At 37.3% G+C, this 23973-nt stretch overlaps 2 protein-coding genes across 2 annotated transcripts in view; one reads left to right on the top strand and one right to left on the bottom strand.

The window, feature by feature from the left end:
* Nucleotides 1–11291, top strand: part of SHOC1 (shortage in chiasmata 1) — a 93930-nt gene extending 82639 nt beyond the window's left edge. The window contains exons 23-27 of the mRNA XM_061201036.1: nt 700–793; nt 4660–4791; nt 6908–7057; nt 7719–8682; nt 11191–11291. Of these exons, the coding sequence (XP_061057019.1) occupies nt 700–793; nt 4660–4791; nt 6908–7057; nt 7719–8682; nt 11191–11291 (1441 nt within the window). The remainder of the gene's footprint in view (nt 1–699; nt 794–4659; nt 4792–6907; nt 7058–7718; nt 8683–11190) is intronic.
* Nucleotides 11292–17021: 5730 nt separating this feature from the next.
* GNG10 (G protein subunit gamma 10) lies at nt 17022–23973 on the bottom strand. The gene is made up of 3 exons (XM_061201039.1): nt 23856–23973; nt 18977–19108; nt 17022–17941 (listed from the first exon to the last, which is right to left on the bottom strand). Exons 1-2 carry the CDS (start codon nt 23934–23936, stop codon nt 18983–18985), a joined length of 207 nt encoding a protein of 68 aa, XP_061057022.1. The 5' UTR covers nt 23937–23973; the 3' UTR covers nt 17022–17941; nt 18977–18982.

A 23973-nucleotide genomic window follows, 5' to 3' on the forward strand; every position in this document is an offset into this window, starting at 1 on the left:
TAAGCCAATAAATTTCTTTTTCGTTGCTTGGAGTACTTAAAGTGGATAAAGATAGTAGAAATATCCACCCACAGCTCGAGTCACATCTGACCTGCTTAATAACTATAGATAGGAAAATAGCGGTGTTTTTTAAAATTACTGAGATATAACTGAGATATAAGATTGTGTAAGTTAAAGGAGTACACTCTGTTGATTTGATACATTTATATACTGCAATATAATTACCACCTTAGTTAACACCTCTATCACATCATATAATGATCATTTAAGAGAGTGTTTTTTCTAACAGTTCAGGGAAAAGACCCAGGGAGGATTCTAGTTATCCTGGCTCTGGTCATATGTTCATATCTGAACCTGATACTTTGGCCAGGGGGATGGAGTATTCTAGTTGGCTAGGCTTCAGTCACATAGCCATCCCTGGGGCTAGTAAGGGGATGAGTTAAACTTTTCTACACACACACACACACACACACACACGCACACTCAGCATCTCCTAGATTTAACGGTACTATTGAAGAATGGAGGTGGAACTGTTCTTACAAAAGAGTGCTGCGTGGGCAAAAAAAATGAGTCTGCCACACAAGCATTGTTTTAGCCAGGTTATTCTAAAAACTTTATAAAACGTGAAAAATAAAATGAATTTTAGTAAGTATAGTCAGACATCAAATGAGTAGAATATAATAATATAATTTTTTTTAGGTACTATCTTACAGAAAAGACACTTCATCACCTAGCTTTGATTTATGCAGCTTTGGTTTCATCTGGGCTAAAATCAGAAGAACTGGATGTAAAGGTATTCTTTTTCTATATGTTTGTATTTTTCATAAACCAAAATTTATGAAATCTGAAACTCAACTTGCCCAGTGAGAAGAAACATTAAATGGGTAAACTAAAAAACACTTAAAAGCCATATAAAGAACAGTTTCAAATTAACAAATATTCTTTCCACTTAAATTTCTGCTCTAAAAGCCTTTAATGAATTTAAATTCATATTTTATCTCTTCATTACTACTTAGATTTTTTGAAACAGGTCAGGATATGAATAAAAATAAATATCCCTTGATCAAAAATGTTCACTTATGAGAGACATACTGTTTTTATCTGCTGTAAAATGGAAATCTTATGACATATGAATAGAGCAATATCTTGATGATCTCTAATCAGTCTCCTTTCTTGGCTTTTTTTCAATGTCCCACTCTGAAGTTTATATATTTCCCCAAAATTCAGGGCTCAGTCCTCTACTATTATCACTTTATATTCTTTCCTTGATAAACTCAGACATTCCCACAAATTTAGCTTTCATTTTTAAGAAAATCCTTAAAATTTTTCTAACTTTTCTTAAGGTCTGCACCTATATTCTAGAATTCTACTGGAAATCACCACATGAATATCCCACAGGTATCTCAAATTCTGCATATCCAAAACACAACTTCTCATCCTCCCCCAAACTTGATGTTGACCTAAAACAAGTAGGCTGCCAGTTATTTCTGCAGCAAAAATGGGTTTATACGGGATCAACAAAGAACTGCAACTCAGGGCCTGCAACCATGGCAAACCATATGCAAGTCCGGGCACAGCAAGGAGAGGTGAAATCTTTTAAAGAGGGGAAAAGGAAGTTGGGAGGGTTATAGTAAACAAAGAGTCCATTGGAGGAGTTGAGAGTTCGAAGTATAGTGGCTTTTCATTGGCTGAGTTGTGACAGCCTCTTATTGGCTGAGCTCTTGCTAGGAAAGAAGAGGAAGTCTTTCTTCCTATTGAATTGTACTATCATGGTAGGGCATGAGAGCTCCTCCTGCTGGTCTCCCAACTCTATTTTAATTAAGGTTTCTGTTAGTTTTTTACACCTAGTTTATGGCATCACTATTCTAATCTAATCAGTAGCTAAATCTTCCTTTTAACTCTGCAGTGTCTCTAGAGTATGCCTCTCCTTTCTACTCCCATTGCTATTTCCCTAAATTCAGGCCTTCACCTCTCACTTGGTGTTCTAAGGTAACTTCCTAATTAATCTCTTTATTTCTACTCTTTTCCCACTCCCGTGCATCATGTATATTGACACCAATTACATTTCTGAAATACAGCTGTGAATATTTCACTCCCTAGACCGTAAGCGTAAAAGAAAGGGAACATGCTTTTCATTTTTGTCTTCCTAGCACCAAGCACAGAGCCTACGTAGTAGGCTCTTGATAAATATTTGTTGTTGAATGGAATTTTTGTGCTCAAAAGACCTTCTGTAGCTTCCTACGTCATCAAAATAGAGTTAACCTCAGGTGGATTCAAACTCCTCCATGATTTGACCCCTAGTAATCCTTCCTTTAACATCATTCTACTCACCTTTTCCTGAATATGCCCCCACCTCTCAGCCATCTGATTCTGTCCTGTCTTCCCCCAGAAATACTATTCCCCATCCCCTTACTGCCAGTCTTCATAGTTCTGACTTTTTCTACCCAGCTCAAATACCACCTCCTTTAAAAAATTTGCACCACTTATACTCTCTCAAGATGAATCTCTCCTCCCATCCTCCTAATAATGCTTTATACCTTTATTATAATATGAGGTGTTTGTTCATATATCCTCCACCCTGGATGGTGAGAACTAGGCCCTTTTCTTTGTAAAACCTATAGCATCTAGCACAGTGTTTTGTACACAGTAAAAATATTCAACAAACATCTACTAAATAGAATTCAATGAAAGCAGAACCTGTTAAGAAAATCAACAAATGATCTATTTGAAATAGAATCCAGATAATTTTGATCCTGTGATGCATGTTAAACATAGAAGTAAAATTCTTAGAAAAGTTATCTAAATAAATATAAATTTGTCTCATTTATTCATTCAAGTGAGGTTTTACCACTTAATCAGCCTCTTTTCTCTTCAGCTAATAGAAAGCAGTCATATGCAAAATATGCTTTAGAAAATCATTTTAAAAATCTATACATGGGGTATCTGATACCAGTAAGTGACCCTATTCAGGTACAGTGACATGATCCACAGAGGACATGTTCCAAGGAAGGCATTTGGAGATGAAATAGGAGGTACTGCTCAGGCACAATCCATTCCAAATGAAAGTCTGTTCCCACCTGGATCAAACTACTCCAAAAGCTTTTCAAGTTTACGTAATAATCTTAAAAGTATGTCCATTTTTGCATGGAATTTAAGAAACAAGATGATTAATTTGCTCTAATTCTTGTATCAATGTATCACCAATACTCAAGCCTCCCATTCTCCTAACTTGATGACCTTATGACATTAAAGGGGGTTCCCTAGACTCGTATTATTTTAGAATACATTTAGTAATATGGCTTTTGGCCTCTTAGGCCAAAAAAATCCATCAGGTTGGATTATTTTTTTATTTCCAAGCATCTGGAGAGCCTAGCCATAAAGGGAACATTAAGAAATTTAAGTACATTTTCTTAAACTAAAAGAAAATACAGCTAGTATTGTCATGCCATATTTTACTCTAAACAATGTTAGCGGGGGTTCTTGAATCTCCCAAAGCCTAGCCATGAGCTCCAGAATCCTTACCCTTAAGTTAAGGTAATATTCATTACCATTATAAAATTACGCCCTTTAAAATAAAATTTATATATAAATAAAAGTCTCAAATCTTCTCAAAACGTCCAAAACTTTTAATAAAATAAATTTGGAATCAAACAGTGTATTTCTGTGTACTCTATATATTTAATATAAAAAGAAAATCCTTCTTTAGCATGCATATACCCCCAGGTATATGCTAGCAGTTTTGTATTTGTTATTCTTGTGGAAGAAAAACAAAGCCGTAATTATTTTGTGAGGTTTGTACAGTCTTTGTTTCTTAAATTTCCACTACAGGACAGAATATTCATATTTTTAAGATGTGATTGTTTAGGGCAGTGTTCTCTATCCACATTAAACTGCTAACCCATGAACTATCTTTCCTTCAACCAAAGCCAAAAGACGAAGCAGAAGATAAAAATAGAAATGAAAGGGGAAGGAAAAGGCTGGCATTTCAGAAGAGGGAAGGGCATGGAGGAAAACACAAGAGACAGGAAGTAGGGGATATTAAGAAATTCTTTTTAGAGTTAAGTTTAACACACGCACACATCACACATTTTTGGCAGGGGTATCTTACCATCAAATAAACCAAGATTGGATGAACAATTCCAAGAATACTCTAAATCAAAACATATTCTTCTTTTTGAATACAGCATCAAATTAATCTGTAAATATCCTTATTTTTCAACTTTGTTTTTGAAAAATCTTGCACTATTGTTTAATTCTTATTTTTATTTGAGAACTATTAAGTTTAACCTAGAAAAAGCAAAATATTAATTATTGCTAGTGACATCCAAATTGCTTTTTTTCTAATACAGATGAAATAAAACACCAAATATGTTTAAAAGACTTTATTAATAAATGCCAAATGGAAGTGAAGAATAACAATTTAGTTCCAAAAATTAGAAACTACAAGGATATCATATTTAAAGAAGGAAAGTAAATTGTTTATCCTCACAAATAAAACATCCTAGATTTCACATAGATAAATTAGTAAATTATATCTAAAATAGTGTACACAGATTAGAATCTGCTGGGGGGGGTTTTCTCCTAATTGCAAACAATTTTTGAGTGATATATTTTGTTTCCTAGTATTTCCTATAATCTAACATAAAAAATATATTTTAGCTTATAATTGCCCCAGGAGTGGAAGAGACTGCACTGCTAATTCGACAAATTGCTGACCACAATTTAATGACCTCGAAGAGGGATCCTCATGAATGGTTGGATAAATCCTGGCTTGAAGTTTCACCATCTAAGGTTTATTTCCTAATATAGAAATTAGATATTTGCAAAGCAAATATAAATACATGTACTTGAATTCTCTTTCTGGTAGCATTTTCTTGTTCTATCATGCTTGCATGAACATATGTAACAATAGCCATAATGCACAGCATTTATTTAGACAGTTTTCCAGAATTATGAGTATTTTTCAATCTCATAGAACTGTTCTTTTAATAAATTTATTTATTTTTGGCTGTGTTGGGTCTTCATCGCTGCATGTGGGCTTTCTCTAGTTGCAGCGAGCGGGGGTTACTCTTCGTTGTGGCACACAGGCTTCTCATTGCGGTGGCTTCTCTTTGTTGCGGAGCATGGGCTCTAGGCACGCGGGCTTCAGTAGTTGTGGCTTGCAGGCTTAGTTGCTCCGTGGCATGTGGGATCTTCCCAGATCAGGGTTCGAACCCCTGTCCCCTGCATTGGCAGGCGGATTCTTAACCACTGCACTACCAGGGAAGTCCCTCATAGAGCTATTTTAATGGGATCTTTTATAATGAACTTTCAAATCTAACTTATTATAGGGTGATCTAATGGCTTCAATGTCTAATATTTTTAAAATATAATAATTTTTCTAATTCCTACATTTCAGCATTCAAGAATAGTAGGTATATTATGAGAATAGCAAAATTCTATCATTCTGTGATTTGTCAGTAACTCAATTATGTAATTGAAAGTAGAGTTATGAAATAGTTATAAGATTAGTTAATTTTTAGAAATTCCTTTTGTTTAAGCATAAATATTTCCAGGCTCTCATACCAACCTAGTGTTTCTGTTACCTTTATTTTTAATATATTCAAATCCTGAAACCATGAGAAAAGAATGATGAAGATCGTTATGTACTAACTTGGAATGACCTTCAAAATATATTAAGTGAAACATGAAAGTTGCAGTGCAGAGCATGCAGTACACTACCATTTGTGTAAAACAAGGGGAAATTAATATTTATATGTATTTGTTTGTAAATGAATAAAATACCTCTGGAAGGATACCAAGAAATTATAACATTGATTATCTCTAGAGAGAACTGAGGTAATGGAGTAGGAATGGGACTTTTCACTATATACCTTTTAGTGCCTTTTGAATTTTGAACCATGTGACTATTTTACCTACAGAAAAAATAAAATTATAAAACAAATAAATAAAATAGTCATATATATTAAATCACAGGACTTTTACATGCCTAACAGAACATAGCACTATCAACAAGTATGGGTATAATTAATTATGAAATATATGTATGTATGTGCAATTTCCTTCCTACAAAGGCGTGTCCAATCTATTCACATGTCTGTCATTTGATAAACTAAAAGAGGGTGCAAAAAGCCAGTGTAACCCAGAAAAAAAAAAAAGAAATTTGGCAATAAAGGTGGCTGCTACATTTCTAGACATTTATGAGATCTCTCTGAAAATGTATATTTTTAGACTGTCAGGGTCAGTTCTGGTTGATAGTAATTCTTCCTGTACTTTTCACAATAAGCCTTTCCTGAAATTATAACATCTGTTAGATATCATAAACATGGTTCATTTAACCAAACCATGATAGTATATGGTCTACAAAGGGAGAGCTAAAGAAATCTTGAGCTATATAACTAAGTCCCCTAAAACAGCGGTCCCCAACCTTTTTGGCACCAGGGGCCGGTTTCGTGGAAGACAGTTTTTCCACGGACTGGGGTAGGGTGGGACGGTTCACACGGTGATGCAAGCGATGGTTCAGGCGGTAATGCGAGCGATAGGGAGCTGCAGATGAAGCTTCGCTCGCTGACCCTCCGCCCACCTCCTGCTGTGCGGGCGGGGGGCTGGGGAACCCTGCCCTGAAAGGTAGAAGAGCTGTCATTAGATAAAACGATTGTCATTTGAAGGAAATAGACTGTAATGAGTCTCTTTGGATGAGTGATTAGACTGAATGAACTTTAAGATCCTTCCCAATTCTAGGTGTATGAATCTTTACTGACAAACAAGTTTCCTTCCTCCTGGCCATACTTTTTTCCCCCAAGCATCTCAAATTGAGTGGTAGGTGCAACAACACAAATTTTAATCGGCTGGATTGAGTAGAGTAAGAAAAAACCACTGGCTGATTATTCCTTACACTTTTTTCTAGGAAGAAATGTACTTACTTGATTTTCCAAGTGTTAATCCATTGGTGGCTCAGCTCATGTTAAATAAAGGACCTTCACTGAACTGGATACTATTAGCAACTCTTTGTCAGCTTCGGGAACTCCTACCTGAAGTTCCAGAAAATGTGTTAAAGGTTAGCTATTTGAGATCCATATTCTTCTATGAGTTTATTTCCTTTGCATTTGAGTATCTATTTTTACCATAAGGGTTTTCAAAATGAAGTTATCCAAGTTTGTTTTGGACTTCACAGAGCAAAGAAATGATTTACTTAAACTAAATTTCATACAGAATTCTCATTGGTCGTCAATCACATTATATATTTTAAAGCTATCTTATATAGATAATTCTGTACAGATCGTTTATCACACTTCAAATCACTTTGAAGTGTTATACTATCCACAGATATTCAATTACACACTCTATTCATATGTGTTTACATTATCTCTTCCAAATAATCCTGAAGCCCTTCTTTATAGTAGTAGCTAAAGAGAACTTTAGTCTTATCAGTAAGTTTCTTTAATTTTTATGAAGGAAATGGTATTCATGTAAATTGTGTAACTAAAAATTTTATTTTAAGTGATTAGAAAATAGATGCAAATTACAATAAGTTTTTCTTTTAATGGAGCCTAATTAAGTTATGTTCTCACTACATGGATCAATATAATACCTTTGGATGGACTACTTATTTATATTTTTCCTTATTTCCATTTAGATAAGCGTCATTACTTATATTTACTTGACTGATGTTTATGTTGTATTTTTGTTATATTAATTAATTTTTTAAATTTTTTTAGCATTTTTGTGACATCACTTCCTTATTCAAGATTAGTCCTTCCATAACAAAATCACCTCAAATTTCATCACCTCAGGAAAATAGGAATCAAACTAGTGCCTTTACTTCTCAGAGTTCAACTCCTGGCTCTTCAGATTCTGTCATTCAAGAACATAATGAATATTACCAATATTCCGACTTAGGAGAGACAGTGCATGAAGACACAAACACTGCTTCAAATTATAACTCTTCCCTTATGAAACTAAAAGAAATGCCATGCATTTTACCACCTGTGACTTCTTACAATCAGACCAGCTACTGGAAAGAGTCCAGTTGTAACCCTAACATAGTGCAGAATAATTCTTTCCTGACTAATACGGAAGCAAGGAATGTGTCTGGTAATTCCTTTCTGAACCAGAATGATTCAGAGTCAGATGTCTTTTCTTTGGGTCTAACAGTAATGAATTGTGAAACCATGATATCACCAATTGACACTCAGAAGAGAGTTACCCCTGACTTTATAAATTATCAGAAAAAGGGAACACATGAAGCAAAAGGACCTACAAATAAAGAATTGTCTGCCCCTGTCTTTTCAGTAGAGGGTTCTCAATCTCCTCTTCATTGGAACTTTAAGAAAAATGTATGGGAACAACGGAATCACTCATTCAACTTACAATATGGTGCAGAGCAGAATACATGTGACAAATGGTACTCTCAGAAAGATAATTTATTCACTAATCAGCAAAAATGTCTATCGGATGAGTTAGAAGGCTTCATATGTGAAAGTTCAAATGCTGAGACTAAAAAGACTTTCTGGAAAGAATTACCATCCGTCCCCAGTTTGGATTTATTTTGTGCTTCTGATTCTAATGTAAGTCAAAAAGAATTCAACAGTCTTTATTTCTACCAAAGAGCTGGAAAATGTTTAGGACAGAAAAGGCACTCTGTATCTTCATCTAACTCAGGAGACAAGAAATCATTAACAGGTAATACTGTCTATAGTTGATATAACTACTCTCTAATGTAATTTTAAAAGATAGACTCATCTCCAAGTTAAAAAAAATTTTTGTTTTAATTACTACACTTAAGAATCTTCAATAACTTTGGCATCAAAGAAAATCAAAATTCTAATTATAGACTTTTAAGAAAATAAAGGCAAAGAAAATATGTCAAATTCTCGTAGCTTTAGATAAGCTAAGCATTTAACTTAAGAAGTTACAAGTAAAAACATGGAACAAATCTAAGTCAAGCAGAAGGCTAAAATTAACAAAGATTAAATAAAGAAATTAGTGAATTAGAAAAGTAGCCTCTTTGTCAAGCAGGGATATTTAATGAGCTAACATTTATTAAGAACTTATTAACTGATTCACTTTGTTATAAAGCAGAAACTAACACACCATTGTAAAGCAATTATACTTCAATAAAGATGTTTAAAAAAAAAGAACTTATTATATTTCCTTTATGTGGATTATTTAATTTTGACAATCCTATTAAATAGATACTACTATTGGCTCTCTATTTTACAATTGATGTTTCTGAACATTTAGTCATATCAATTTTTTAAAAGAACAATTTTATTTTCTCACTTCTGGTAATTATACCTTTTATTTCTGTGTTATTTCTTATTGCCTTGGCCTAAGCATTTAGAACAAAATATTAAGTTCTGATGGTCATACAAAGGTGGCCTTACTATGATGGGGAAAAAACAAAAAGAAAGGAGAAGCTGGAAGCTTCAAAACTCCTCTTTTGCCCAGGCCATTTTGTGAGGCCAGAAGGGGCCCAGAAAATCTTATATTCTTTGTTTTATTAAAAGAGGAACACTCAAACTATATAAGTCCCAGACTCACAAAACTTGGATTTGGTCCCATTTAATAGTCATGATTTGTTTTGTTCCTGATTTTAAGGGAAAATATTCTATCCCTAGTTTTGTAAGAACTTTTGTGAGGAATAGATGCTGAATTTTATTCAAACTCTTTTTGGTCCCTATTGAGGAAAATCAAACATGTTCTCTCTGTTGACATTAATGTAAATGTTTACAGGTTTACTAATAATCATTTTTGTCATTTCTGTGATAAACCTAATTGGCTTTTTTTAAATATCTTTATTGGAGTATAATTGCTTTATAATGTTGTGTTAGTTTCTGCTGTACAACAAAGTAAATCAGCTATATGTATACATATATCCCCATATCCCCCTAATTGGCTTTTAAGGAATGATTTTTTTAAATATGCTATTAAATATGGTTGCTAATATTTATTTGATTTTCATATCTACATTCATAATGAAATTAATTTATTGTGCTCTATTTGTACTCCGTAACAGTCTGACATGAAGGTGATTCTGGCTTCATAAATGAACTGGATGAAAATTTCATCTTTTTTCCACCCTGGTTACAAATTAAGAATGTGAATTACTGTATATTTTTTTAACATAGGGCATCCCAATGTATGAGATAACCCATTTTCTCAATGAGAAGATCTCAGAAATTATTTTTTAATAAATTTTAGTATTTAAGGTTTTAGGGATATAGATGGAATAGTCAATGTCTACCTATATTTTAATTCATTAATTTAGTTATAATATATTTTAAAATCATATATCATATAAATAATGTTGGTTTAAAAATATTTCTTTTTTCCACTTTGCAATTATTTTTATAAAATAACTTAATTCAAACAGTTAACAAGAATCTTTGATGCTAGTATCTTCATTATCACTATGGCAACTTTTGACTTTTTTACTGTGGTTTTCCATAGCACATCATTACCTCCAAATATGTTGTTTAAGATGTAACACTTTTTGAATTCATATTGATGCAGCCCTAGAAAATTTGTCCAGAGCCATTGGTATAACCTCAAGATAATTTTCCGTTTGTTCTGAATGATTATTGGGGTCTCTATGATAAAATTATTTATTGCCTTGCCTTTTGAATTTGCTTATAATGGCATCCAACTCTTGCCATTGAGATTATATGGCCAGGAATAATTACTACTGTTTTAAATATTTTAGCCTCCCTTTTTATTGATTTAATGAATCAATCTCTATAAGTATCCAAATCTAGAATATTTTAGGCTAATGTGTCATATATAATACAATCATAAAAGATGAGTCTATACGTGATCACTACCTATCATATATCAGAGCTCAGGATAAATTTCACAACATTACAGATATACATTAAGAAACAGGCTTAATGAAGGAAAACTTAAAAGCAAGAGTCTTAAATCCAGGGAGATTTAATTGTTTGTACAAGGCATAAGCATACAAATACAAATACATGTATCTAACACTAATCAGTATTGGGCCTTTAAGAACAAGCACATATATGCTAAAAAAAATGTAATTTTTAATAATTATTTTATCTCAGTTTGGAAATTTTAACACTTTGTAAATAGATGATGAAGAGACAGGATCCACTTGAACCGCTGGAAAAAAAATACCTACACGTATTATTATCAGCAATAAAATGGTTTTCCTTTTTCTCCTTTTAACAGATTTCACATGCTCACAACTACCACCATTCAAAACACGACGTCTAGTGTATGAAAAAGTCCCTGGTAGACGTGATGGACAAACTCGTCTGAGGTTTTTTTGAAAGAAAGGATAGTGCTGCATGCCACATTTCATTCTTTTTTATGATAAACCAGTAATACAATGATTTAGATTTGCTCATATATCAACGAAAATGCAATTGTTCTTTGATGTTCTCGGTGTTTCTACATTAAATTTTCATAATATATATCTTGCCTTATAGTTTATATCTTGCCTTATAGTTTATATCTTTGTAAGTAAAGTATCCTAATTAACATAATATTGTTATAAGATCCAAATAGCTCCCAGATTCACTTAAACATGAAAAGCCTTTTTTTTTTTTTTTTTTTAAGAGAAACAGAAAACCTTGCCGGATGTATATCAAAGGGTTGTTTGTTGTCTCCTGAAGGGCCTGCTGCCTCCACCTTTCCAACAGCAAAAGCCTTTGAAATGAGCCTCCATCTCAGTCTGACCCTCTAGTCCAGAAGTGAAGATCACCACAGTCAACCCTCCACCACCAAGAAAGTTAAAACCTAGGGCAAAATTGAAGTTAGAGAACTTCCAATTTAAATGCTGTCTTCATAAACAAAATTTTCAAACAAACCACTAAGAGAAAATATTTGCGACCCACATGACAGAAAAAGGGCACACATTCCTAATATACAAAGAATTCCTACAAATTGATAGGAAAAAAGACAACCTAATAGAAAAATGGGCAAAATATATGAATAGATATTTCACAGAAGAAACAAAAATAGCCAATAAACATTTGAAACAATATGCATCTTCATTATTTATTAGGCAAATGCAAACTAAAACAATAAATTACTGTTTTTTCACGTATCAGATCAGCAAATTTTTGAGAATTCCAGTGTCAGCATATGGGAGAAAGAACGCTTTCCTGTATTGTTGGTACAACATTTGGGGAGGATAGTTGGTATATTTTTACATGGATGATTGTAGGTTTCTAATTACTATATTATTTGTATTCCATTGAATACATTTAAAAGAAAGATGTAATAATTTTATTTTAAAATGTCAGTATTTCTAATAAAATTTTATTCTTTGCAACTATTCAAAGTTCTGATAAAACTTTTATATGTCAACTCTAAAATGGAGGTCCATGGATTTGAGACATTCTTTTTGCAAAAATGTTTGAAGACCACAAGCATTCTCTCTCTCTCTTTCCTGGCTTCTGAAATTATCACCCTGTTACTACCAAAATTGACCTCTATCTTTTTAGATCCAAAGGACATTCAGACATCACCTCACTTGATTACTCTTCAGTGTTTGATACTGTTAATCACATCCTCCTTTTTGAAAATGGCTTAACTTGACTTTAAACCAACTCTCTTACTCTTTTATTACACTTTTATTTATAGGATGTTTGGTTTTGCTTGGGTGTGTGGTGGGTGGAGACTTCAAAGAGAAACTATTTCTGGAAATTTTATTGGAATTTCTGTTGTGCTTTCTTAAAGTTTTGGCAGGATTTCTCCTAAACTAAGGTAAGGCTGTCTTAGCAGTTTGCGGATCTCCTTGATCCCATCCTTTTTTTTTTAACTTTTTTTTTTTTAAATTTATTTACTTATTTATTTTTGGCTGCGTGGGGTCTTCGTTGCTGCACGTGGGCTTTCTCTAGTTGCGGCAAGCAGGGGCTATTCTTTGTTGCGGTGCGCAGGCTTCTCATTGCGGTGTCTTCTTTTGTTGTGGAGCACGGGCTCTAGGCCCGCGGGCTTCAGTAGTTGTGGCACTCAGGCTCAGTAGTCATGGCACATGGGCTTAGTTGCTCCGCAGTATGTGGGATCTTCCTGGACCAGGGGTCGAACCCGTGTCCCCTGCATTGGCAGGCAGATTCTTAGCCACTGCGCCACCAGGGAAGTCCCTTGATCCCATCTTTAATTAGCTTGCAGAGGAGAGGAGTTTCTTTACAGGCCCTAGACTGGGGCAAGCTTAGGCCAAGCTATCAACACCCACCCCCCTGCTTCCTCACCAAATAGAGTGAAAGCGTCTGAGTCCTCCTGCCTGTATTTCTCAATGATGCTCGGTGTTTAAGGACACATTCATTCTGCCTGGGTCTGGAGCAGCCTCTCGTGCTGTTGCCCATCAGAGGTATTATTGGGAGGCAAGTCTTGTGTTGGTAGCCTGGGAACAGAGGATAAAGTAAATGAGTTCTGCTTCAGCAGAGCACTCCCAGGGAGCGATTGTCACATGACCGGTTGGGTTGGCCCACAGGAGAAGCCTGAAGGGTTTGGATAGGTCCTTGTTAGGGGGTCAAAAGTGTCAGTCCAGCCTCCAAGATCCTCTCCCAAACACCATATCACATGGAATTATTTAGAATAGGCCCAACTTCCCAGGTTGGCTCTTGCCATGGAAACTTCGATTCTCTGAGAGCGTTTCCCCATGAGGTTTTTCATGTTCTAAGGGGAGTTACTTGCCCTTAGATCTATGACTGGTAGTTGTGATGCTCACCTTTGAGGGCTTTTGAGTAGCCTTACCCCCAAGTTCCTAGGCCCAGCCCAAACTCTGTAGGACTCATCAGAACATCAGCTGTCCCTTCCAGTTGTGGGTGGACATAAGATACTCCTTCCCTCGTCAGTGAGACTCAGCGTACAACTGGGGATCAACACCAGGGTGTCCCACGCCTTGCCTCTCACAGTAAGAGCCCAGTTATTCTCCCCAAATAATAAACCTGCCCTAAAGCAAAGTATCCAACAATTTTAATAAATGGAGTAGCCTAGGTTGGAGGGGATGGGGGAGTGCAAACTGTAGCAATCCAAAATGAAAGCTGAAAAAAATATGTTTTCTGTCTTTTGCTTTTTTATTTGGTTTATCATTTTTACCGTACAAGAATTTTAGATTCCATACTAAATTAAATTATTTATTTATTTAAGCTTAATTTGATCATCAAGTATACACATCTTCTCTTTTTTGATTTCTGGGTTTCCTGCCTTGTTTACGAAGCCCTTTTTTACCCTAAAGTTACACAACTATTCTCCTAACTTTTCTTCTAATGCTTTTTTATCACCTTTCTTTAACCTATGTGGAATTTTTTTTGCATAGTATAATACAGGCCCAATTTTATTTCCTTCCAAATGCATAGCCAATAATGCCAGCACTATTTGTTAAATTAACTATACTTTCCACGGAATAGAAGAAAAAAGTCAGGTCTATTTCTGAACTATTATGATCCATCCAATCATCTATTTGTCTAGTGCTATACTACAATAATATTGTTTACTTTGAATTTTTTGTTTTGAATATTTTGTTTTTTTAAGTCATATTGTTCTGATTCAGCAGCTTCAAAGTAAGTTAGTATCTGGTAAGGCAAGTTTCACCCTCCCATGTTTTATACACACACATGCACGATTTTGTTTTGTTTTATTTATTTTATTTATTTTTTATTTTTGGCTGTATTGGGTCTTCGTTGCTGCACGCGGACTTTCTCTAGCTGCAGCAAGCGGGGGCTACTCTTTGCTGCAGTGCACGTGTTTCTCATAGCGGTGGCTTCTCTTGTTGCAGAGCATGGGCTCTAGGCCCACTGGCTTCAGTAGTTGTGGTGCATGGGCTCAGTAGTTGTGGCTCGCAGGCTCCAGAGCGCAGGCTCAGTAGTTGTGGCGCATGGGCCTAGTTGCTCTGTGGCATGTGGGATCTTCCTGGACCAGGGCTCGAACCTGTGTCCCCTGCATTGACAGGCGGATTCTTAACCACTGCACCACCAGGGAAGCCCACACGCACAGTTTTAAAAGCTATTCTTGGACACTTGATTTTCCATATAAACTTTTAGATATTTTAACCAGTTTCCCTTAAAAAATAAAATAGGAATTCCACTAAATTTATATAAATTTTAGTAAGATTGCATTTGAATGAAATTGTCCTAATATCCTGAAATTTATTTGGACCCTGTTCTATAAACATAAGTAAAATCTTTTATGATTCTTGCACTTTTGTTAAATGTATTTTCAAGTATTTTTTACAGTTTTGTCATTAAAGTGGAAATGGGATAGTTTCCATTTCTATTTTTTAAAATTATAGTTGATTTACAAAATTGTGTCCATTTCCATTTTTAACTAGCTATTGTCAGTGTAGAAAATGCTTTTTATTTTTCTATACATACTTTGTATCCAGCCAGCCTCCCAAATTGTAATATTACCAATTCAAGTATTTCTTTTACTAAACTAAGTTTTCAAAGTGTAAAATTATATAATCCATAAATACAGATATTTCTTCTTAAATGTTTATGCCATCAAGTCATTTGATGAAATCCAATAGCTGTTCTGAATAAAAACTAAGTGAATTAGTGAAATAAGAGAAACAAAGATGATAAAGACAGTTTATTAAAATCAACAGCAAATTTCATATTACATGGTGAAATGTGGAAGCATTCAGCATATTAGGAACACACAAAATACTTTTTATCACCACTATTATTCAGCACTACTTTGGAAGTCTTAGCTAATGCAGTAAGATGAAAAAATGAAATGATGTAAACATTCTCTTCTTTAAACCCTTCATGTAATGAATGACATTGATAGATTTGCTTATGTTGAACTAGCTTTGTAAGGTTGTATCTTCTCTTGATAAACTACAGAACTTGACTTGCTTATATTTAAGACGTATCTATACTCATAAGTGAGATGTCTATAGTTTTCTTGTACTATCTTACCAAGTTTTTGCCAAAGGGAAAGTGAAATCAAGAGATATTTTTTGACACAGAAAAACTCTACATAATTAACGCATACAACTTAATGAATTTGGAGACACGTATACACCTATGAAACCACTAACACAATCTATACCATAAACTTACCCATCACCTCCAAAAGTTTCCTCCTGCCTTATTATTTTTTGTGATAAGAACAATTAACATAAAATCTACCCTCTTACCAAATTTTAAAGTATCCAGTACAGCACTGTTAACTACAGGCACTGTGCTAAACAGTAGATTTCTAAGATATACTCATCTTTTATAGCTGAAAATTTGTTTTTTTGTTTTTGTTTTTCGTTTTATTTGTCTGTGCTGGGTCTCAGTTGCGGCACGCAGGATCTTCATTGCGGCATGCGGGATCTTTTAGCTGTGGCATGCAGGAATCTTTTAGTTGCAGCATGCAGGCTCTTAGTTGCAGCATGCGGGATCCCTGACCAGGGATCGAACCCGGGCCCCCTACATTGGGAGCATGGAGTCTTAACCACTGGACCACCAGGGAAGTCCCGAAAAGTTATTTTTTAATGGAGATTTTTTTTTTAATGCTTTTTGTTGTTAAGACGGAGAATGGAACATGTTTAAATGCTGATAAAAGGATGTAGTAGAAATGTTGAAGATAAAGGAGAAGAAGGCTAACTGATAGTGTGACATTTCAGAGAAGGTGAAACGGATCCACAGAATAAATAAGAGGGTTAGAAAAAGGACACCTGAATTTTGATCGAATGGAAGGGATTCAGATCACTTAGATTTGGAAGTTTAGTGGCCGGAAGTTAAAGGAGTTCCATCTTATGACTTCTACATTCTCTACTATAACACTACTTATGTTCAAATATATTCTCATTTATTTATTTATGGATTTATACATAGCTATTTCAAAGAGCAAATGTTGCCAGTAATTGAGATATTTCTGCATGTTATACATATATCTATTTTTCACAAAATTCTATGAGGGCTTGTAAACAAAAATTTCACCTCCCACTTCCAGCACTCAATCTCACAAGCAAACAAAATCTATGAAGCCTTAAAACAAAATCAGACACAAAATGTTGCTGTCATTAGCAGAAATTAAGCAGAAATTTTATTTCCAAGCTCTTCAAAGATTATAACAAACACAAAGTATTCTTTTAAGTGTCCCAAATTAAATCAAAGGCACATCATCAAAGTAAAACACTTGTGACATTGAGAATTCATTTAGGTTGTAATATTTTCACATCACTTTTTTTTTTAATCATTTGCAATATTCTGTAGATCACATTTAAACATTGTTTTAAAGACATGAAATAATTCAGTATTTTTTTTAAGTAAAACCACCATTATAAAATAGAGGAACTTAAGAAGACAAAGATCAAATCTGCTTCATATACAGGATGGGGCAATCTAATACACAACACAACATTAATCCTTTCAAACAAGTTTGCTAAGAAACAGCTCCCATATTTAGTGTTAAAAATAAAACAATCTTCTCATTTAGAAAAATCAAGACATCATTTGATTAATAAAGCCCATTCTTCCCCCAATTTTATACTTGCTTGTCTTCATTTAGAAATTATAAATTCATGAGAAAAGAACAAATTTTGTTATGGTATAAAAATCTTAGTCGGGAACAACAAATTACAAATATTTAATTTTTTTAACAAACAATACTGTTTTCCTTCCCAAAATGTAAACATCTAGTAAATAAAACATACGTAACATTCCAGGTATAGAAACACTAGTAATTCACTTAATGAAAGAGGTGTATTTTGGTATATTTGGTGGTAAGGTTTTTGTTTAAGTATAAAGCACTTCAACAAAGAACCAGGCCATTATTATTTAAAATCTACTCCTTCACCCAGTTTCCTTGAGTAGAAACTCATAAATTTCCATAGAATTTTGGCTAAAGGACCAGGCCACAGGAAAGGTTCTGTGAAATATCTAAAAGTCATTTGGCTGGAGAAGTGTGTTCTTGAGATTTGGAGGCAGTCATTCATCACTTGGTGCTTCAAAGCATTCCTCAGCGGACTTCTTCCCGACTGGAGAGAGAATTTGGTAGGCTTTCACTTAGTAAGATTTATACATAAAATTAACTAGTCATCATTTCATAGGTCACTTTAGGGTTCTCAAAGAAGAAAGTAACATGTCAATACCAGAAAATCCAAACTACACCATTGAATGAGTAGGACCCATGAAAGTGCTCTGTAAAAAGAAAAATGCTATGCCAGCATAAGACTATTATTTTAATACCATAAATGTGGACATTTTCCATTAAAAGGTACAATAGTATCTGATAGTATGATTACTTCCTTCTTGTTAATGTGAATAATTTCCTTTTCAAGTATATGAGAAAAGACCTAAGATGATTACTTCCTGTATAAACACCCCTTAGAACATGTAATTTGAAATATATTGGCCCCAAAAGACGCTAATAATTTATGCCCTGACCTGTTCCCCCGCCTCCAAAAAAAACAGTGAAAATGTGAATGAGACCCCATACAACACACTAGAACCCAGGAAATTTATTATAGGCCACCAAAGAGGTGTTTTCATTTCAAGAATAAATTTTTAAGGTTCTTTTAACCCTACTCACACTTTCCCCAGTTACTCCATTTCTTCCTCCATTAAAACACAGAAATACATTCTGAAAGCTTCTAGGAAAGAAATCACAGCTGGTGATAGGTCCAAGTCTCCTCTGGGGAGTCCTTAGTCCCAAGAGTAACAAGTCAGTTGATAGCACCAAGCAACAAATCACAACTCCAGGATGGTGTAAGGACAGAGAAGATGGTATTGAGGTCAAGAAATTATTACTGGCCAGCTCAGTTCAAAAGCTCAAGTACATAAGGATATTAGCATCTCATGAGTTAGTGCAAAGAGCATTGAGACTCTTCTAATTAGATGTATTCCACAAGCAGGCGGATTAGAGTCACCCTTCAGGGAAAGTTGTGCATTTTGCTGGGTTTATTTTAATTCCCCCAAGAACAGTAGATATTTAAAACTCAGTTGCCCAAGTCCTTTGGGAAGCCCCATGATAATGCCATGGCCCCAAGACGGCCTGGTGTATCATTACTCACCAGTCTTCAGAGTAAAGCACAGGATCTGGGCTCCCGAAAGGGGTTGCTTCCGGCTGGAACACCTACCAGCAGGGCGTCCTTGCAGGCATTCTGCATGCAGTACTGTTGAAGCTCTGCCGCTGCCTGAGAGACCTGAAACAAAGGAACAAGGGCTTGACACGCTGCTCACAGCCAGATCCATCCCGCAGTCACTTGAGACTCTGAAAAATGATCATACAACCTGACAAAGGTCATACTTTGTACAACCTCCAAGAGTCTTTTTTGCTGAAAGTTCTCATAATTGAACTCCAAAGAGGAAAGGTTACAATTTCTATAACCTTGATTTAGGGTATTTTTGGTTTAGTGGCTTACTCAACGAAGGAAAGATAAAGCCGTATCTTTCATCCATTTAGAATCCTTGTTTTGAGACTGAATTTGTAAACAAATAGCTTATCCTAGTGTGCCCTTTACAAATTTTCACTTATAAAGCATGCATTGATATATCCAGGTCTGCCATGTGAACAGACTATTTTAATGTTTACAAGGCTGGATGGAGCCTTATCTGGTCTGCTCAAAACAAGTGACAAGGTCCCTCCATCATGTTTTTGAAGCAGAACAGCTTATTGGTTAAGAGTGCAGTCTCTGGACAAGTTACTTAACTTCTCAGTACCTGTTTTCTCATCTGTGAAATGTATTTAGTAACAGCGCCTACCTCCCTGAGTTGATGTAATAATTAAATGAGTTAATGCACGTAAAGCACTTAGAATAGTGTTGACACTAGTTAGCAATCATTTGTGGCAGACTGCAGAAATAGTCACAATATTTTGCAGCTCCTACCACCAAGAAGTAAAGTCTTTATCCACCCCTTGAATCTGGGCTGGCCTTGAAACTTACTTTGACCAGGACAATGGCAGAAATAATGGGCAAGTTCCAAGCTTAGGCCTCAAAAGCCTTTGCAGCTACTTCTCTTGCTATGGTTGCAACCGTAAGACCACCATCAAATGAGCCCAAGCTAGCCTACTGGAGGTCTTGTGGAGGAGAACCAGTCAGCCAAACCCCAGCCACCTGCCTACCAACCTCCAGACATATGAGTGAGGCCATCCTAGATCATCCAGCCATCAGCCAACCCTCCATTTGATGGCAGATGCACAGAGAGCCCAGCAAAGACCAGCAGAACTATACAGCTGAGCACAGCTTAAACTGTTGATCCAAGAATTGCGAGTTTATAAAGGTGGTTTTAAACCACTAAGTTTTTTGTTTTTTTTTAAAAAATTAATTAATCTATTTATTTATTTATTTTTGGCTCTGTTGGGTCTTAGTTTCTGTGCGAGGGCTTTCTCCAGTTGCGGCGAGCGGGGGCCACTCTTCAGCGCGGTGCGCGGGCCTCTCACCATCACAGCCTCTGTCGCTGCGGAGCACAGGCTCCAGACGCGCAGGCTCAGCAGTTGTGGCTCACGGGCCCAGCTGCTCCGCGGCATGTGGGATCCTCCCAGACCAGGGCTCAAACCCAGGTCCCCTGCATTGGCAGGCAGATTCCCAACCACTGCGCCACCAGGGAAGCCCAAACCACTAAGTTTTGAAGAAGTGTATTAAGCAGCATTGACACAATATTATTCTGCCTTTCTTCTTAGCCTCCATTTGATGCATATCTGTACTTGGAGGCTTTCCTTGCTTTCCATTTTTCTTGTACTGAAAAAGTGTTTTGTAGAAAATCTCACCCATATTGTACAAAAATGTTCCAATTGCTGTTCAAGTATTACTACTAATTTGCTTTAATTTTCCAAGCTTCCAAATAACTGAAAAAATCAATTCCTTAGGTGTCAGTTACTATCTAGTTTCTAGAATACTTTAGGAATTTTGGTTTCATTAATGTAATAACAGTCTACTTTATATCATATAAACATGTAATATAATATTGCCAAACTAATGTTTAAGCTTGCCTTTCCCTCAACAGAAGTTCTGACATTTTCATGTTAATTATAATTGGAATTACTGATTATATATATATGTTATTAATTCAAAAGAAATTTGGAACCAATTATGCTCATGCTTATTATCTCACCTTCAGAGTGAACGAGTGAACTCCACACATGATGGGTGGAAAGAGACTGTCTCCCAGGACTCCCAGAGAAATGGGACTAACTGCACCCTAGCCTAAAGAACATGGTCAAAAAGTTAAGGTGAGGGATATGCAAAGCAAATGAGAGAAGGGTAAAGTGGTCAGCATTTCTCTAGCACTTTCAAGGGAAAGAAACTCTGGCCTGGGAGAATACAAGCCCAAACCCTTAGAAGTTGTATCCTCCCAATGGAGGTGGGATAATCCCTACCCAAATCACATGACTTTCCTTGGTTTGAGCCCAGGCTGACCCATCAACTTCTGAGAGACTTCTCCAAAGCAGAGAAGGGGTCCTTGGAAGGATACTGAGCACTGAAGCACTGGGAAGGGGTGCCCTCCATCATATGCTAAGAAACTGGTATTCTGGTTTATTTACCAGTTAGCAAGTCTGTGAAAGAGAAGATGTCTCTGGGTGTACTGAGAACATCCATCTGTCACTGAGCCCTGAAATGAGTCAAACCAGACCCTGGAAGGTTGTGATTCCCTAAGGTGCTGCCTGAGAAAAGCCCTGCCAAGCACCCCAAACCATACTCCCATGAGGACACCCCGCAAATAAGCTTATTATCTGTGTGACTTTGAGCTATTCACTTGACTTCTCTGGGTCTCAGTTTCATCACCTGTAACTATTTTTTAAATGTAGATAAGAATACCTTCCCCAGCTACTTCACAGGGTAGGCAGGCATCTGGCTCACAGTTTTTCTTTCCACTTCAGGTCCCCACATCATCTTAAACATTTCCAACAACCCTAGTTTCATTTCCCTGAGCTCCTCTCTTCAAACAACCTTCTCCTCAACAGCAGTAGTTACAGCCAACACCTGTAACTGCTCCGCATCTGTAATTTCACACTCCAACATCCTGCCTTCCGATCACAATCTCTCCTGCCCATCCAGGGTGCTGCTTCCTTTCTCCTCACTACACCTGCTCTTTGTCCTCAGGGGGAACATCTCTTCCTTTTTTGTCTGGCCCATCACAGGGAGGCTGCCTCTGTTCCTTCTCCATTCAGCCTGGGTTCAGCTTCTTTCCGGCCAGACCTTCAAATTCCTTGCTCTCCACTCCCATTTCTATCTTTCTGGCAAAACTCCCCCGCTAACCCACTACTTGGATCAACTACCATTCACCTTGGGCACTCAGATTCCTGGGCAGCCAAATACTGCTGGAGACAAAAAAAAAAAAAGTAGGACAATCAATCTCACAGTAGCTGGGTCTTCAGAATCACAAGGTGTCTATGATTGTGCCTGCTAGGGGGTCCTCTCCCATTCCCAACAGCACTCTCTCCCTCATCTTCAGCGCTTGTGACACCATAAGTTCCCTTTTTTCTGCCTTAAAAGAAAACTTGGCCTCCTATTTCACAAAGAAAATTGTCATCATACAAGGTCTTAAGCCCTTATCTGGAAACATCTATGTTAACACATAACCTTCCTCCTTTCTTCCTGTCTCAGAAGGTGCCCCTCCAACCCCAGGTCCCCTTAGACAGACTACCTGTCTCTACCTCCAGTTCTCCTTCTCCATTTGTTTCTCCCCCTCGACCTAAAAATACAGTGTGTTCCTTCCTCTCAACCTCAAAATACAGCTTTTCATTTCCTAAATTAAAAAAAAAAAGGTTTCCTCTTTAAAACCAGATTTTTTTTTCAAAAAAGTCTTTCTATCCTATTACAATCTAGATTCGGCATCTACTACTACATATGTCACTGAAACCTCTTCTGCATTCCACAGCTCTCTCTCTACCTTGTTTTAGAATCAATTACATCAATTACTCTCTGAAATTATTTTATTTATTGGTTAGTGTGTTTATTGTTTATCTTCCCCACTAGAATGACGTATTCTCAGTACCTAGAATAGGGCCTGGTACAAAGAAAAGGCACTATTGAGGTCCACAGACTATCGCAGCAGTGTCCATTCATTCACACACACATTCTACAAATAATGCTATATACTAGTTGGTAAACACAATTACACATCAGATGCTCTTTAATCAACTGACTAAACATTGGACACGTTGACTAAGCCCCAGATTTGTGAAAACCCCTCCTTCCTCGCTTCAGTACCCTTGCTTTCCCTTGCTTCCCTTCTCGCGGCCATCTCTTTCGGCGGGTCCCGGGGTTCCACGCTCTGGTCATTTCCTACAGTTTTCACTCCCATACGTTCTTTCAGCCTCGCTCTCTGAGCTTCGGCCCAGGTAGCCAAACACCTCCCGGGCATCCCCTCAAAGTCCACGTATCCGAAACTTACGCATCATCTCTCCTCCCTACCGTAGCGAATGGCAACGCCATCCATCCTGTCACCAGGCCAGAAACCCGAGCAGCGCCCTCCTCCCCCCTCACCCTATCAACCCATCACCGAGGCCCATCTATCCATTCAGCCTCCTCCGCAGCTCTGGACCCCATCCTCCCGCACCAGCCAAGTCCGGGGGGGCCACCAGCACGTTGCCCGCATTCCTGGTGTCCTCGCGTCCGTCGGGCACCCCGAGTCATTGTCCCCATCACTGAAACGTGACCGCGCCAGGGCTCTCGGCCCCGGACCGCCCTCGCGGGGACAGGTGCGTTTCTCCCGGGCGCCGGGGTCCGGGCCCGGCCCTGCGCGGACTCCCACCGCCCGAGGCCGAGCTGCGAGCCTGGTCGGGCGCCGTCCTCGGGGCCGCCCACCGCGTCCGGCCAACCGGCTCGCGCTCGGGCCGGCCCCGCAGCTGTCCGCCCGGGCGCGGCCTCCTCCTCCCAGGCCCGCGGACGGCCGGGCGGGAGCAAGCGGTCTCCGCACCCCGAGGCCAGGCGCCGGCGCGGGCCTCACCTTGATCCTCTCCACGCCGGCCTCCAGCTTGAGCTGCTCCACCAGGCGCTGCAGGGCGCTCACGCTAGCCCCAGAAGACATGGCGGCGGCCTGGGCTCCGAGCGAGTGAGCGAGCCGG

Source organism: Eubalaena glacialis, chromosome 9 (genome assembly GCF_028564815.1).
Source record: "Eubalaena glacialis isolate mEubGla1 chromosome 9, mEubGla1.1.hap2.+ XY, whole genome shotgun sequence".
In the NCBI taxonomy this organism is placed as follows: Eukaryota; Metazoa; Chordata; class Mammalia; order Artiodactyla; family Balaenidae; genus Eubalaena; species Eubalaena glacialis.